General features: G+C 43.2%; 1 protein-coding gene across 1 annotated transcript in view; it reads right to left on the bottom strand.

Annotated features, from left to right (window-relative positions):
• The window catches only part of FBXO38 (F-box protein 38), a 58,634-nt gene extending 47,127 nt beyond the window's left edge, over positions 1-11,507 (bottom strand). The window contains 3 exon segments of the mRNA XM_029583492.1: positions 89-272; positions 7,329-7,469; positions 11,358-11,507. Of these exon segments, the coding sequence (XP_029439352.1) occupies positions 89-198 (110 nt within the window). The 5' untranslated portion in view covers positions 199-272; positions 7,329-7,469; positions 11,358-11,507.
• Positions 11,508-16,949: the final 5,442 nt, after the last annotated feature.

Here is a 16,949-nt window from a genome sequence, read left to right as displayed (position 1 = left end):
TCCAGGCAAGTTCTTCTGGGTGGGGCATTAGGAACACCATCGAACCGCCTTTTGAGGACGAGCTCACGGGGCAGTGCAAGCTGCTCAACTGAATATGTGGCACAGGACTTCGTGGGACAGCTGGTTCATGTAATCTTTAGGATCCTCTGCTTTTTGGAGCCTCTGAGGCCTGGCTGCCCGGAACGCATGCTTTGACATTTTTCCGCCGAGGACTCATGTCTGCAGGGATTCTAGGTGAAAGGGTTAAGAACCCCGAAACCAAAGCTGAGTCACTGGAAGAGAAGACACTGACAGTGAAGGACAGGGATACACCAGCCACAGACTCCATCCCCAAACCCCATGTATTAATGCAGACTGCAGAGCATCTATCAAATTACTTTCTATTTATGACTATTACAGTAAATAGATTACAGTTTTCACACAGGTAAAATTCCCCCAACATTTTTTCCAGACGGATTTTGCTTACATCATTTTTTTCTCTGGATTTTTCCCTTTCTAAATTTAGAAGAAATTAAATCACTGAAGAAAAGCTGGGCTATTTAAAATGTTTGCAAGCAAACTGACATTTGCACATTTTCCCCTACTTACTCTTAGAAGACTCAGATTCTCACTCAGGCCTGCTTCCAAAACCGAAGTACATCAAATCCTTTCTAAAATGAATCCATCTAATTGTCCTCTTAAGAACATAAGAAAATAACAAAATGCCATACTGGGTCAGACCAAGGGTCCATCAAGCCCAGCATCCTGTTTCCAACAGTGGCCAATCCAGGCCATAAGAACCTGGCAAGTACCCAAAAACTAAGTCTATTCCATGTAACCATTGCTAATGGCAGTGGCTATTCTCTAAGTGAACTTAATAGCAGGTAATGGACTTCTCCTCCAAGAACTTATCCAATCCTTTTTTAAACACAGCTATACTAACTGCACGAACCACATTCTCTGGCAACAAATTCCAGAGTTTAATTGTGCGTTGAGTAAAAAGAACTTTCTCCGATTAGTTTTAAATGTGCCCCATGCTAACTTCATGGAGTGCCCCCTAGTCTTTCTACTATCCGAAAGAGTAAATAACCGATTCACATTTACTCGTTCTAGACCTCTCATGATTTTAAACACCTCTATCATATCCCCCCTCAGTCGTCTCTTCTCCAAGCTGAACAGCCCTAACCTCTTCAGCCTTCCTCATAGGGGAGCTGTTCCATCCCCTTTATCATTTTGGTAGCCCTTCTCTGTACCTTCTCCATCGCAATTATATCTTTTTTGAGATGCGGCGACCAGAACTGTACACAGTATTCAAGGTTGCGGTCTCACCATGGAGCGATACAGAGGCATTATGACCATTTTCCGTTTTATTCATCATTCCTTTTCTAATAATTCCCAACATTCTGTTTGCTTTTTTGACTGCCGCAGCACACTGAACTGACGATTTCAATGTGTTATCCACTATGACACCTAGATCTCTTTCTTGGGTTGTAGCACCTAATATGGAACCCAACATCATGTAATTATAGCATGGGTTATTTTTCCCTATATGCATCACCTTGCACTTATCCACATTAAATTTCATCTGCCATTTGGATGCCCAATTTTCCAGTCTCACAAGGTCTTCCTGCAATTTATCACAATCTGCTTGTGATTTAACTACTCTGAACAATTTTGTGTCATCTGCAAATTTTGATTATCTCACTCGTCGTATTTCTTGCCAGATCATTTATAAATATATTGAACAGTAAGGGTCCCAATACAGATCCCTGAGGCACTCCACTGTCCACTCCCTTCCACTGAGAAAATTGCCCATTTATCCTACTCTCTGTTTCCTGTCTTTTAGCCAGTTTGCAATCCACGAAAGGACATCGCCACCTTGATGCAATCCCGTGTGATGACATTACATATTATAAGTAAGTTAGTCAACTTGTCAGGCGTTTAGTCTGTCCAATTTTAGATTATTGTAATGATCTCCCTAAAGAGAGTACAAAACGCTTACAGGTTGTACAAAAACATGGCTGCGTGTTCGATTTTGGTCTTTCCCGTAGAAAGAGTGTGGCACCATTGTTAAGGTGCCTTCACTGGTTACCTAGCGAAGCGAGGGAAACTAAGTTAATGAACTCTGATATTTAAGGCAATAAATGGGGAGGAGGTACAGTGTAGCTACAAGAAAAGATCAGACGTTATGTCCCTATGCGTACTTTACACTCTAAATCAGCGGCGTTTGTGTCGGTTCCGGTTCTGGACGGTGTTGTAATAGGATCTCGGCAGCTTTGGAGGGGAGGGCGGAAGGTAAAGGGCCTGGGCAGATTTTACACTGGGAGTAGCACAGACAGGCTTGGGAGTTTTTCATGTTTCGCTCTGGCCAGAACTGGAATCTGATGTGCAGTATATAATAAATGAGAAGGGGTGCTTCCAGGCTCGTTAAAATGCACCTCCATCAAAGCTAACTATTCTAATGATTTTGGTAATGAGAGAGCAATGTCTTCACTACCCTTATGGAAAAAATAAGTGGAGAAAGTGGAACCCCTCCTAGAAGAAACATTCTCTTCCCAAACCAATTTGGGTTCAGGAAACCTTGCTACTGTCCAATGCCTGACATGCAGGACCTACTCCGAGACTTCTCTGCGGGCTTTTGACAGTCAGCCACCATATTTTACTTAAGTGCTGACTGTGTATGGTTAAAATCCTTGTAGCTCTGCCCTCTCAGCCAGCGCATTATCTGCACTTGGGTTACATTTCCAAATCAGGCAGTTCTTCATTCCAATTGATCATACACTCAAATCACTCAAACTTTTTCCTCATATTAAAGGTTTTAACTGTCTAAGGATGCGTTCATTTCTTAAAATGGTTTGGATTGTATGGATGAGGGTAGTCATTGAAAGTCGGACCTAAGTCATGCACAGAGTTTGCCATGGGAAATTTTGTTACATCCAAATTCAGACGTGAAAAGTTGATCAGTTATAGTATTTCTACTTAAATATACCAATTTCTGTCTTGTTGGTGTTTAATACCAGTCGATTAGAACACGACAGTTTTCAAACAGTATTACAGACCCTTAATTGTTTTCAACATCGATTATTGTAACTCACTACTGTTTGGAATTCCAGTAAGCACATTAAGATCATTATACATGTTCCAAGCAAACACTTCACTGGTTACCTTTAAAACTTTGTGTCTGATTCATAAAATCATCACTAATAAAGACAGACTGGATAAGTGCATTTTCCAAGAGCACAAAGGGATACAGGATATACCAATCAGTGCAAACTGTATATCTAGTTATTTATTTATTATTTTTTATATACCGACATTCTATCTGAGATATCACATCGGTTTACATTCAGGTACTGTAGGTATTTTCCCTATCCCCAGAGGGCCTCCAATCTAAGTTTGTAACTGGAGGGTTAAAGTGACTTGCCAAGGTCACAAGGAGCAACAGTGGGACTCGAACCCTGGTCTCCTGGTTCATAGCCCACTCCTCCTAAGTGAAGTTTGTTAGTAGCAGGCCCTAGGTCTTCCATGCCAGAGCCTCTACGGTTCTCTTCTGGTCAGTCAAGTGAGCCTATGAATCTAATGATTTGTAGAAGAAATTATTTTTGAGAACTATTTTATACTATTGCTTAAGCTTGCCATGAAGTCAAATGACGTGAAGAAGTGTATTTTGAGATCTACTTTAATTTTTCAAGTTTTTATACACTGTGTATGTTTAAACCACCATTATCGTGTTTGGAAGAATGGTATATAAATACCTGACAATAAATAAATAGATATTTCTCAACTTTAGACTCATCCATGACTTGAAGACTCTGTTATAAACTATTACTCAAGATATTCCAAAAATGGTTTTATACCAGCTTACTCCTGAGTTTAAGCTTTGCACTATTCTCTGCCAAATTTAAAATGGTAATGTGTGTGACTATCTTCTTCATTTATCCCAGAGGGTGAAATTTTGGGTCACCAGTGGCACTAAGAATGTGAAGTTGGCAAGTGACTTGCCAGCGCCTGTATTGCACTAGTACTGCTCAGGCACCACTTTCTCTGGCTGTATTAGTTATCTTGGAGGCATGTACCATCGGTAGGCACACTTCCTGCCTCCCTCTCAACCTGCAGTCCACTCCTGCTGAACAATGAATATGCATGAGAAACACTGGAAGCAGTGCATACACATCTATTTCTTGCATACTGATCAGGGATAGTCTGTACGGCCTTCAAGGAGAGGAGGTTCCCTAGACTACAGTATCAAGAAACTCCCCCCAAAATTGTTTATTAATTTTAATCTTCTTACTGGCACAAAAGAATTCCAGAGCCACTGCAGAATATAAAATGGATAAAACCAAAAACCCAGAAGTTCTAGTTTAGCTCCACTGACATTATTATTAATTTTTATATACCGAAGTTTCATGAAAACATATCACATTGGTTTACAGTAGTTAAATATTAGTTTAAAAATATTGCACTTCCAAAATTAAAAGAAGATGAAGGAAATGCAGAGTTTCCCTAATAGACTACTAAAACAAATAAAATAGTTAAATAAATAGACAAAATTTAAACAGTAAAAGAGACAGAACAGTAAGCACAGAGATAAAATAATTAACTAAGTGCTTAAGAACATAAGAACTTGCCATGCTGGGTCAGAGCAAGGGTCCATCAAGCCCAGCATCCTGTTTCCAACAGAGGCCAAACCAGGCCACAAGAACCTGGCAAGTATCCAAACACCAAGAAGATCCCATGCTACTGATGTAAAGATGCTTATATTAATGGCGAGTATAAACCTTAGGTTTAAAGTTCTTGGAAGGCTTGTTCCAATAGCCAAGTTTTAACACCCTTTTTAAATATCTTAATGTCTGATTGCATCCTCAATTCTTGTGGGTAGAGAGTTCCACAGTTGGGGCCCAGCAATGGAAATAGCCCTCTCTCTTACATTACTTAAAGAACAATTTTTGGAGAAGGTATGGGCTGCAATCCCTTGTACCTGCTGATCTCGTGATTCCTGATGGGATATGAAAGTGTAGTGTAGAGGTTAACCATTCTATCTTTTCATTGTAGAGGGTTTTATGAATAGTGCTAGAACTTTAACAGGTCTTTCAGTATTGGGTGTAATGGGACCTGATCTTTTAGTTCCTGTCAGGAGTCTAGCAGCTGAGTTCTGTAATAGTTGTAGTGGTCTTGTCACATTCGCTGGCAGGCTAAAAACAGTGAATTACAGTCATCTAATTTTAATTAAAACCAGAGCTTGTAAAACTGTTCTAAAATCTTTTGGAAATAAGAGAGGCTTCAATCTTTTAAGTACATTTAATTTAAAATACCCCTCGTTAATGATTTTTTAATGCAAGCTTTCAGTGTGAATTCACAAAGAAGATCCCAAGGTCTCGTATTTCCAGGGAGATGGGATAATTTTAGCAGCTTCCTGAATTTCAAGACTGGGTTAATTTCGGGACGATATATAAAATTCAGACTTTTTTCGCATTCAGGGAACGATTCATTTTGGATAGAACTTTACGAATGGCCATTGTTGGAAACAGGATGCTGGGCTTGATGGACCCTTGGTCTGACCCCAGTATGGCATGTTCTTATGTCTTATATCCTCAGAGGAGCAGATAACTGCCAGACTTATTTTCTGATTATGCTGGATATATCTTCAGCATTCGATATAGTTAATCATAAAATTCTCTTAGGTAGATTAAATGAAATAGGTATTAAAGACTCTGCACTGAAATGTTTGACTCCTACTTAAAGAATAGATCTTTTAAAGTAAAATTTCATAATAAAGAATCTCAACCTACAGATCTTCAACACGGGGTACCACCAGGGATCCTCTTGTCTTTTTTAACGTTTACGTGCTTCCTTTGTGCAGAATTTTATACTGGTTTCAGTCTTATGCATTTTATTTATGCTGATGATGTGCAAATTTTAATTCCAATTGAAAAATCAATTGCTCTAACTCTTAAGCTTTGGGATATATACCAATTCTGCCAATCCAGGCCATAAGAACCTGGCAAGTACCCAAAAACTAAGTCTATTCCATGTTACCATTGCTAATGGCAGTGGCTATTCCCTAAGTGAACTTAATAGCAGGTAATGTTTAAAATCATGAGAGGTCTAGAACGGGTAGATGTGAATCGGTTATTTACTCTTTCGGATAGTAGAAGGACTAGGGGACACTCCATGAAGTTAGCATGGGGCACATTTAAAACTAATCGGAGAAAGTTCTTTTTTACTCAACGCACAATTAAACTCTGGAATTTGTTGCCAGAGAATGTGGTTCGTGCAGTTAGTATAGCTGTGTTTAAAAAAGGATTGGATAAGTTCTTGGAGGAGAAGTCCATTACCTGCTATTAAGTTCACTTAGAGAATAGCCCACTGCCATTAGCAATGGGTTACATGGAATAGACTTAGTTTTTGGGTACTTGCCAGGTTCTTATGGCCTGGATTGGCCACTGTTGGAAACAGGATGCTGGGCTGATGGACCCTTGGTCTGACCCAGTTTGGCATTTTCTTATGTTCTCCTCCAAGAACTTATCCAATCCTTTTTTAAACACAGCTATACTAACTGCACTAACCACATCCTCTGGCAACAAATTCCAGAGTTTAATTGTGCGTTTGAGTGGAAAAAGAACTTTCTCCGATTAGTTTTAAATGTGCCCCATGCTAACTTCATGGAGTGCCCCCTAGTCCTTCTATTATTTGAAATTGTAAATAACCGATTCACATCTACTCGTTCAAGACTTCTCATGATCTTAAAGACCTCTATCATATCCCCCCTCAGCCGTCTCTTCTCCAAGCTGAACAGACCTAACCTCTTCAGGGCTTTCCTCATAGGGGAGCTGCTCCATCCCCTTTATCATTTTGGTTGCCCTTCTCTGTACCTTCTCCATCGCAATTATTATCTTTTTTGAGATGCGGGCAACCAGAATTGTACACAGTAAAGATGTTAACAGGGTCTCATGTTGTGCGGGAATAGTGTACTATGGGTTTCAAGGGTAGTCTGTTAATTGTTTGTTAATTACCTTCTCCAAAATCTTAGATATACAGGGTAAATTAGAAATTGGTCTTAGAGTTGACAAATCCAATAGAACTGCAATCTAACATTAGAGGCTGAGTCAACAATTAGGAACTGACAGCATTTTTACAGCCCAGAAATTGTCAGCACGGTCTGATCAAATGGCAAGGTGTTAGTGCTGGTCTAAACCACAGCTTGATAGAATGGCAGAACCACCGACAGACTGAGCATTCGATCCCATGCTAGCTACTCTGTATGTTTCATAACTTTTCCTTCCCCTGTCCTATCCTAAACCTTGAACAAACATAGTAGATGACGCAGATATAGTAAAATGTGTTCTTGCCTGATAATTGTCTTTTCTTGAGTCCTTACACTTGGGATGTCCACGATCCTCAGCTGCCGGACAGAGAAAGCACAGCCCTCTTCATGGTTTTCATTCTTGACCATAAAGAGGGACTGACTTTAGGCCTTTGCCAGTAGCTATCTGAAAAAGAAACCAGACAAGGAGCCCCTTTTTTAGGATTTCTCAAACTTATTCCCCCTCACAGGGAAGCATGAAAAGGAGAGAGGGAAAAAAGGGAGAGAGAGAGAGAGCCTCAGGCATCTCTGCTTGTTGTCCCTAGGTGGGGCTTGACTGGTCTAACAGGACTCAAGGAAAGAAAATTATCAGCTAAAAACATTCACCTTCCTTTTCTCCTGCTAGAAGAGTCCTTACACTTGGGAGTTTCAAAAGTCACCTTTAGGCTGGCTAGGAGCAAGACAAGGCTGCCCTCAAGACCCCTGATCCGAAGCCCACGTCCTCCCTGGCCTATATGTGCAACCTATAATGTTTAGAAAATGAAAGCAAGGATGACCAGGTGACTGCTTTATAGATTTTGTCTGAAGACCGATGCTGCTTCTGCCTAGGATGATGCCTGTGCCCTTGTACTGTGTGCACAGAGCACCTCTGGGATTTTGCCTACCATTGAGCTGTAGGACGACATGATTGTTTCTTGGCTCCATCTAGCTAAGCCGGTCTTGAAGCTGTTCTCCCTTATGCAGTGCTCTGAATAACACAACAAACCTATTTGATCTCCTGAACAAGTACCTTTGTAGCACCCAGGGTATATCTAGGAGGTGCAGTCTTTCACCCTTACCCCTATATTCTCTTCTTCCAAACGTGGTAGCAACGCTGTCCTGATTCAAATGAAAGGAAGACACCACTTTCAGCACCAGCAGGAACATGAAATTACTAAGTAGAGTTCTCTGTAATTTTGAAGTGCACCTGGTGAAGCAAATTGCTACCAAAATGGTAGTTTTCAATGATAGGTCCTTGACTGATGCCTGCTTTAGCGGTTCAAAAGGTGCTTCTACTAGGGCCCCGAGGACAAATTGAGAGAAAAATGTGTATGAAGGCCTCATTATATATGCTTCATTATATAGGCCCTGTACCAGAAAACAATTTTAAAAAGCCTTGTACATCTGAGTGCACTGCTACCTAGGTACCTTCAATACAGCCCTTATAGTAGGATATGGCTGCAACTTGCACCCCTCAGTGAATTGGGTGCTTACCCCTTGTCCAGGCCCTTCTGCAAGAAGCCTAGGATTCATGGATTGTCAGACTTCCCTGGGAAGTTTTATGCTTCTAGCACGAGAGGCCTAAAATAGCGGCTGAGGTTGCACACTTATGCATGTTTAGCACAGCCATCACTTCTACTAACTGGGAATAACCTCTGCCTCACAGCCATAAGAATATTGGTATTGGACCCTGCCACAGAGAGTTGCCTAGGTGGGGGGAGTGGGAGACCGCTAGGAGCTTTATTAGATCTCCATACCAAGGCCTTCTCGGCTAATGCAAGTGCTCATCTATCCTTTTCATCACTTTGCCTATCGAGGGCCAAGGAGGGAAAACATATAGGAGCATGGACTTTGGTCAGAGACAGATTAAGGCTTCTAGTCCCCTGGATCTTATCTCCTTGTTGGCTTTGACATTTGCCCAGCTCACCAGGAAGTCTACTGCTGGAGGTCCCCATTGTTCTATATCATCTAGAAGGCTTTCTGACTGAGCTCCCATTCCCCCGCATCCAACATGTTTCTGCTGAGAAAGACTACATGAACATTTTCCATTCCTGCAATATGTGATGCTAACAGCTAGGCAGGTTCCTCCTCTGCCCAACTGAGCATCCCACTTGGTTCTTCTGCAAGCTTGGGGCTGAGCATGCCCCCTTGCTTGTTCATGTAAGCTGCTGCTTACCGTAGCATGTCTGCCTTCCACTTTAATCTGATGGCCCTTAACTCAGCCATAAAGCTTTCTCCTCTGACCAGCTCCGTTGGGTTAGATGGCCCTGGCAATGTGCGCCCCACCTAAGCATGCTGGTATTTATGGTTTAGAATGACCCAGTCGGGTAACTCTAGGTCTACAACAAGGGCTTAAGCCACTCCCCTTTAATGGCTGAGAATAAGTCATGAAAGGAGGTATATGCCTCCAACAGCTGAGGAGCAGGGAAATCCCAAGTCTAAGGACTGCTCAAGCAGGGAGACCCCAATTTGTCCAACCTATTGTTATGACCTGCACTAATATAGCTCAGGATATCTCCCAGCTGTCAGTTGTACAAGCTTGGCTGCCTGCCCTGCAGGATATTGTTCCTTACCCAAATCAGTTTTGTTGGTTTCATTCTTTGGTTCCCTACCATCCTAGATATATGAGCATAAAGTTAACATACTTAAAAAAGCTCCAAAACTCTGCTCATATCCAATGCCCTCTATATCTATCCCAAGCATGCTTAAATTTTGTCACAGTATGGGTTTTCACCAACTCTGTCAGTGGCTATTCCAGATATCCATCACCCTCTCAGAAAGTATTTTATCATATCCACTTTGAAATGCTTGAAAAGTTAAATATAAATTGAATAAATAAATAAAATCATCTGAGCCTCTTCCCTCCAAATTTCCTATCATGATCCCATGTCTTTGAAATTCTTTTTGCATGGAAATTACACCTTCCTATGGGTTACTGAAAATTGTTATATATGTGAATGTTTTTATCACCACCCTCCCTTTCCCTTCTTTCTTACAGCTGTCCTATGCAGGATTGTATTGCAGGCCCTGTACCAGAAAACAATTGTCTGAACTGCTTCCATCCTCACAATGCCTTTATGAAGGTATAACTTCCAGAACTGAGCACAATGCTCACAGTTTTCCCTTATGTGATGCAAAATATTGTGGGAGACAATTTATATGAATAGTTGCATACAATAAAATATACTTAAGGAGAAAATTTCCCAGGCTTATCAAACCTCATGATTTGCTGCCTGATAAACACAGGCTTCATGAACTGCTATGGCCACTACTAGAATTTCATTTTTATATCTTTAATCTTACTGTACTCTTACAGCTAAGTTAATATGCTCACCATGTGCTGCACTTACATCTGCAGTAGCATCACCTATAGAGCCCTAATAGTTTACTTCTCTAAGGACTGCCTCAGTGTCACATACTCAAATCTTCAGCACTCTGCTGAAGGCCAATTGATTTCTAAACTCACAGAAGCAATTAAAAAGGTTGGGAAAGAGCTAGAGCAGGAAAGAACTTTCTCTGCTGGATATGAAATAAGATAAAGAGGGACCTCGGAGTCTCCACCTCCCTGAAGACAGAAAGTATTTCGTATGCAAGTATGTCGATAAATACATTATACTTGTTCTTAACATTAATCAAGGTTTTCACCCAATTAAGTGCTGGCAACATAAAGCATACATTGGTGGTCTATCTCCTCTGAAAATCCTTGGTCACATCACAAACCAGGAACACAGCTGCTAACTTCAAACCATCAGGAGACATCATTATTGTTTTTTACGAAGCTGACAGTACATTCCTCCCTCAATGTTAGGGGCTGTTATAGTCTGGGAACAGCGGAGGGTTGGAGAGCAGCCAAACAGGGGGCATAGTTAGAAGGAAATTGGGGAGGGGGAGGAAGGGTTAGAGTGGAATCGGGAAACAAGGCGAGAGGAAGACAAAAGGTGAACTGGGGGCGTGTGAGTCAGGAGAGTACAGAAAGGTACTTAGGCATGGAAGGCAGTCATCACTTGGATCAGAGAAGAATGCAAGCAGGGGGGCAGTTATAGAGGGGTCTGTGGGGGAGCGGAAGAGAGTTAAATGAAACGCGTTTAGAGAGGATGCACTGGCAACCTTCTCATAGGCCTCGGCTCGGGGTGGCCCGGGACAGCCTGTTCCTCCCTTCAGGCCCCCGCCCCCACACAGGCCAAGCTGCTCTGGTCTGGTGACAGCCCCCTAAGAACGCCCCGGCCTGCCGTGACAGCTCCGACTGAGGCTGACAGTCAGCCCTGCAGCCCCTCCACAGACCCCCGGAGCGGGCGAGGGCCGCGCATTCACTCACCCGCCACCTCCGCTCCCTGTATTGCTGCTATGGGAGAAGAAGAGACCCCGCACGGACACTTCCTGCAGGGCCGCGCCGGAACTTCCGGTGACCGTCACGACGCCTTCCCAACGGCCGCCCGGCGCCCGCTGTCCGCCATGCTTGTTGTGGCCCTAGCGGCGGGGGGAGGAGCCTCGCCGCTTCGTCTTTGCCTACGTGACAGGCAGCGATTCCCTGAGCCCCTGCCTGCCCCCCGCCGGGCTGTTGGGTCCTGTGCTTGCCCCCTGGAGCTGCCGGCCCGCCTTCTCGCGCTCAGGGCATGCAGGGCTTGCTTTCTTGGCTCTCGCCCTGCATCGCAGCATGCAAAGGGCACCGTAGCTGCAGCGCTAACACCGAAGTCCTGATGAGCGCTCGTAGCTATGCTGAAACCCCAGTTTACAAGGCTATCTTCTCTCCAAAACGGATTGCTGCTGATCTAATAAAACCAGCGTCCACCTGCTGAATTTATTTGGAAATATAGCAAGAAGTTATAAGCTGACTGACAGTATTACTGATGTTTTGAATGTCAAGAAACAGCTAACTTGCTGTTTGACCCAGATGGTATAAAATGTAGTTGTTTCAGTTATAATCTTAATCTCATAATCAGTTTGCACAGCACTCTAGGTACAACAGAAATGTCCAAGAGTCAGTTCACAGCATTAACTTTCTTCAGTCTCTCCTCTTAATATTCACTTGCTTATTGTCCATGCCAGCCCAGTGGGTTATGACCTTCTACCAACAGATGGAAGCAGAGAAAAAATTGAAAAGCGGACTCACTTTCCCTACAAAGGTCTGGTGCTGTCATCCACTCTTTCTGTCTAGGCAGACAATGTAGAGGTCCTGAAGCATCTAAGACCGCTCTTACACTTCCAGGATTTCCGTTCTGTTCTTCAAGCAATACTGTTTCAAAGATTGACTATTGCAAACGCTCTTCTACTCGGTCTCCCCGCCTCTTCGACCAAACCTCTATAGATGCTGCAAAACGCAGCAGCCAGGATCCTTACAAACACACGGCGCAAGGACCACATCACACCTATCCTAAAATCTTACATTGCTTCCTATTCAACATAGAATAACTGTTCAAAGCTCTCACTATCATCCACAAATCGGTCTACCAACAATCCTCTCTCCAACTCACCTTCCCTCTGGAACTACATACATCTTCAAGACCAATAAGAACTGCCTACAAAAGTAAGCTCATGGCCCCTCCCAACAAATCATCAGTTCACAACTCCATCCACAAGCGAGCATTTTCAACAGCAGGTCCCCTACATTGGAATTCGCTTCCTCAAGACTTACGCCAGGAACAATGCCATTAACCTTCAGAAAAAAACTTAAAAACCTGGCTGTTCACACAAGCCTATCGTTGAAGGATTCCATATTAACTAACTCTCTCTCACCCTCCAACCACCCTTCTCACTCCCCGCACTCCCAACCTTTTTCCCTTTTCCACTCGCAACCTCAACCCACCCTTTTCCCCTCACCCCCGCCACTCCTCCCATTTTGACATACCATGTATATTCCAGCTGTATATATTCCATATATATATATTTCCATGTATATTTCCGCTGATTATATTCCATGTTTCTGTATTATTAATTTATTGTTTTATGTTAATTTATAGTTTGTAATTTTGTTAACTTATTGTTCAATTACTTAATTCTGTCCTATCTTCCGACATCCATGTTTTTACTCTCCCTGTTTTAATGTAACTTCTCTTTTCCACTTATACGTTAATTGGTTTTTCCCCTTGTTCTAATGTAAACCGGTACGATAAGACCTGGTCTTGAGTGTCGGTTATAGTAAAAGAAGTTAAATAAATAAATAAATAAATGTCTGACTGGTGGTACAGGTACACGTACGCTGCTGCCGGGAAGGTGTTTGGCCCAAGTTCCTGGTGGTGCATAAGATGGGTCCTGGGGGTGCTCCGGGTGACATTCCAGTCGTTCCCCCTTGGGAACTAACTCATTTGGAATCTGAGGTCCCATATCAATGATGTCAGACACCGGGTGGTTCCTAATGGCATTGTATCGGTGGGTTCAGCAGGAGGCATTGCTGACCAGGCTTCCGGGGCAACAGTATTTAATTTCCCAAGAAGAGTAAGAGACAAAAATGGCTTTAATTTCATCGATTGTGAATTGTAATTTGGAGAACTTGCCTTTCAAAGCTGCTGACTATGGAAGGATTATCTCCTCCGAGACTCCCACCATTACTTTGTCAGCTGCAGGCCAAGGCAATTCCGCCACCGTTTTAGACTTGTCCTTTTTATCATGTTGTTCTAGCCAACTTTATGCTCATAATTTTTTGTTTCCTAATTACAAAAGAATCCATCTGACACTGCTATGTCTCATCAGTGATAAATCGCAATCAGTGCACTTAGCAAAGCCACAATTCAGGTGAGACATTGGGAGGGAGGTGGTCCCCAGAGCTCACCACCGCATGTCTGATCAGATCTCCTCCAGAAAATTCCTTCTCTGCTGTTACAAACTTGGCTGTTAAGAGAACCAGGGTGCATAGTGAGGATACTTCATATCAGGGGTTACTGCCTTAGGAGGTTTGAAAGTGGACTGTGTGCTAGACCTTAGTGTTTGGATCCTCTATGAAGGGAGATACAGAGGAGAAAATATTTCCTGTTGAGGGATTCATGCCTTCAATCTTGTCCTTCCACCAAAAGAGATTGGGATGAAGGCATAACTTGGAAATCTCATAGGGCAGAGACTAGCTCTATCTTGCTGTAAGAGAGACAGGCACGGGAGCTCTCATACTACTCTCTCAGATTAGATACTTATTCTAAGGATTCAGGATCACAAGTCCTCTGCTGCCGACGATCTCCCTGACTTGGAAGTGAGTTTAGTTTGAAGGGATTCAGCACGCCTTTTTCTCGAGCTGCATAAGGCAGCATCTCTTTGAGTCTTGTTGAAGTTAGTTTCCTTGGTGCTTTTGTAATTTTAAAGGGTATCTCTGGGTCCAATATGCTCTTCCTTTTGGAGGGTAGTGTTTCATTTAGGGGAGTGAGGAAGTCAGGTGAAATAGGTCAGGATGGGGATGACCACTTCAAGTCCATCATAAACCATGGAATGGTGGGTAAAAATATTAAATAAATAAAAAATATATAAAGTCCATTGTACGCCACCTTTGTGATATTTGTAGGTGACCAGTTTTCTTCTCAGATAGTCTTTGTTAATGTGTCCAGTGAAAACACAGTGGTTTCTAAAGCATCAATTTCAGAGGTAATCGAGGAGAGCAGCATGGGGCCTCCCCAGAAAGAGATTTGCAGGTCTCAATGATCCCGCTTATCAAGGATGAGGGACTCATATACACAATCAGAATTTGTCTTCCCAAAATATAATGGTAGGAGAGCAAAATATAATGGTAGGAGAGCGGCCTTGCCCCCATTGTATCCCTGCTGTAAATAGGACGCAAGGAAAGGAAATTAACCAGCAACTGGTAAGATTCATTTCACCATAAAATATATTCTTCCTTTCTTCCTGCTAGCCCTCCTCCACAGAGGACACAATTCTTTTATGACCTCACTCTGGGACTGGTAGCACAACGTGGTTGAGCCTTCTCTACTCCTTTGACAACAGCCCTCAGGGCCTGATTTTGCCAGTGGGAGCATATCTCCCATGGGTTCCCTGTTGAGTTCCCCTGAGGGTAATCACAGTATTGGGGGTGTAGTACACGCTGATACCAGCAGCTAGTAAGAGAATATTTATTATAAGATATTTTAGGAGCAGTGCTGCTTACCAAGCAGTACAGAATAAACGCTCAGCTCAGAGCTCCTGAGCTTTACAGTTGATTATATGTCACCTCCCTTAACACTTGCACACCAATGGGTTCATTTGTCAACATAATTTCTAACTGGTTTAAAACTCTTATTTTTATCTCTAATAACATTGAATTTTTGTAAGTCAATATGATTTCTTGTAAGGCAGAAGCAAAACTTGATGCTGAACTTTGATATACATTTACATTCTGGATAACCTTTGGCATACTTTTAGCTTTCCAACAGCCTTGGCTATTTCTACAAATCTGATCAGTTCAATGCTGCTAGTATTTTCTGATGTAATCCACCACAAACAACACCCTCAAAGCACCCTTATACCAGTACCCTAAGGCAGGGGTGCTGAAACCGGACCTACGGACCCCCCCCCCAGCCTGTCAGGTTTTCAGGAGATTTATTTGCATAGTTATTAGGGATATCCTGAAAACCCGACGGCTGGGTGGGGGGGGCCGTAGGTTTGGGCACCCCTGGGGGTCTGTGGATTCCCTAGGGAGTTGGTTCCCTAACAATTATGTGAACTAGAGAGAGATTAAAAAAAAAAAAAAAAGGTGCTGAAAGGCTCTCTTTTCCCTGCCTCTCCTGGATCCAGCAGATCCCTATTTCTATACATTTTATGATGCTGAAAAAGGACAGGGTCATTTCTTCCAGTATTGGATCCAAAAGGTATCAGCAAATGGAAATGCTACGATCAGACATGGGCGGCAGTAAGAGAAGGGAGAGCACTTGGACCTGTCGGGATTTCCACATTTCCCAGTCCAGTTACCACCACAACATTACTAAGGTTCCAGGCTAGCAATGGCCCCAAGGACCTTTACCCAAGGTCGTGGTGATAGTGGGGCAGCATAATGGTGAATCTTTATTTGGATTAAATGGGCTCATAGGCCAACATCTGCCCAGAACGTTGCCAAGCCTTAGAAGCTGTGCTCCACCTCTGTAGCAGTTAGGCTGAGTAATAAATTACGCACCGAACACCCTAGAGCTATCCCAGATCCTGGAATTTTAGGAGCTTGCTTCGATACTAAAGAAGGGTGAGAGGTCATTTATTACCTAACAGGGTTTCCAAGTTGGTTGATCAGGTGCTAGCCTTCTTGCTCTGAAGTCACCCAAAGTATGAGACTATCTTCAACTGCGGGCGGTCATGGCAGCATCACCGGATGTGATATGATGCACTGCTGTAGGTAACTTTGGTACTATGGGTGCCAGCCTATAAGGGTGGGGAGCACATTACTGGGACCCACTAACCCAGGGGGACTGGGTCAGGAGAAGAAACGTGGACAATAAACAGACTCGAGCCATCAGACTGGCTCCACGATACTTCCACCGATGTAAACAAGCAACGAGGCCACCTGCAGCCTCACATTGGCACAGGAAGCAGAGGAGAACTTCCTTCTGTGCACAACATCTTACGTAGCAGGAAAAGAGAGCTGCCAGCCCACCACCCATGGATGAGGAAGCAGCCATCAATTATGGCAGCTTTTCCAAGGTGGACTCCCCCTACCACCAGCCTTGATCATGTGCCTTCACAGTAGGGACTTCCCCTCTTGCAGTTTGGAAGGGGATCCCCGGCTCCTGTGTTTAGGATGCTCAAGAATAAATCTATCCCTAGCCAGGTTTGGTGCAAGACACACTGGGCCCAGGGCAGAAGTTAATGAGTGAGCCCAGCCAGTGCCCTGAAACTGCCCTCAGTTAACATCACTCAGTTTTGTCAAGTGGGCCCATTATGATGCTTAAACCCTGGATAACTGCTTACCTATTCCTTTTCTTCCTCACCCCAGAACTAGACCTGGGCT

The sequence above is a fragment of the Rhinatrema bivittatum genome, chromosome 18 (genome assembly GCF_901001135.1).
Source record: "Rhinatrema bivittatum chromosome 18, aRhiBiv1.1, whole genome shotgun sequence".
Classification (NCBI taxonomy): domain Eukaryota; kingdom Metazoa; phylum Chordata; class Amphibia; order Gymnophiona; family Rhinatrematidae; genus Rhinatrema; species Rhinatrema bivittatum.
This window is presented reverse-complemented; position numbering and strand designations above follow the sequence as displayed.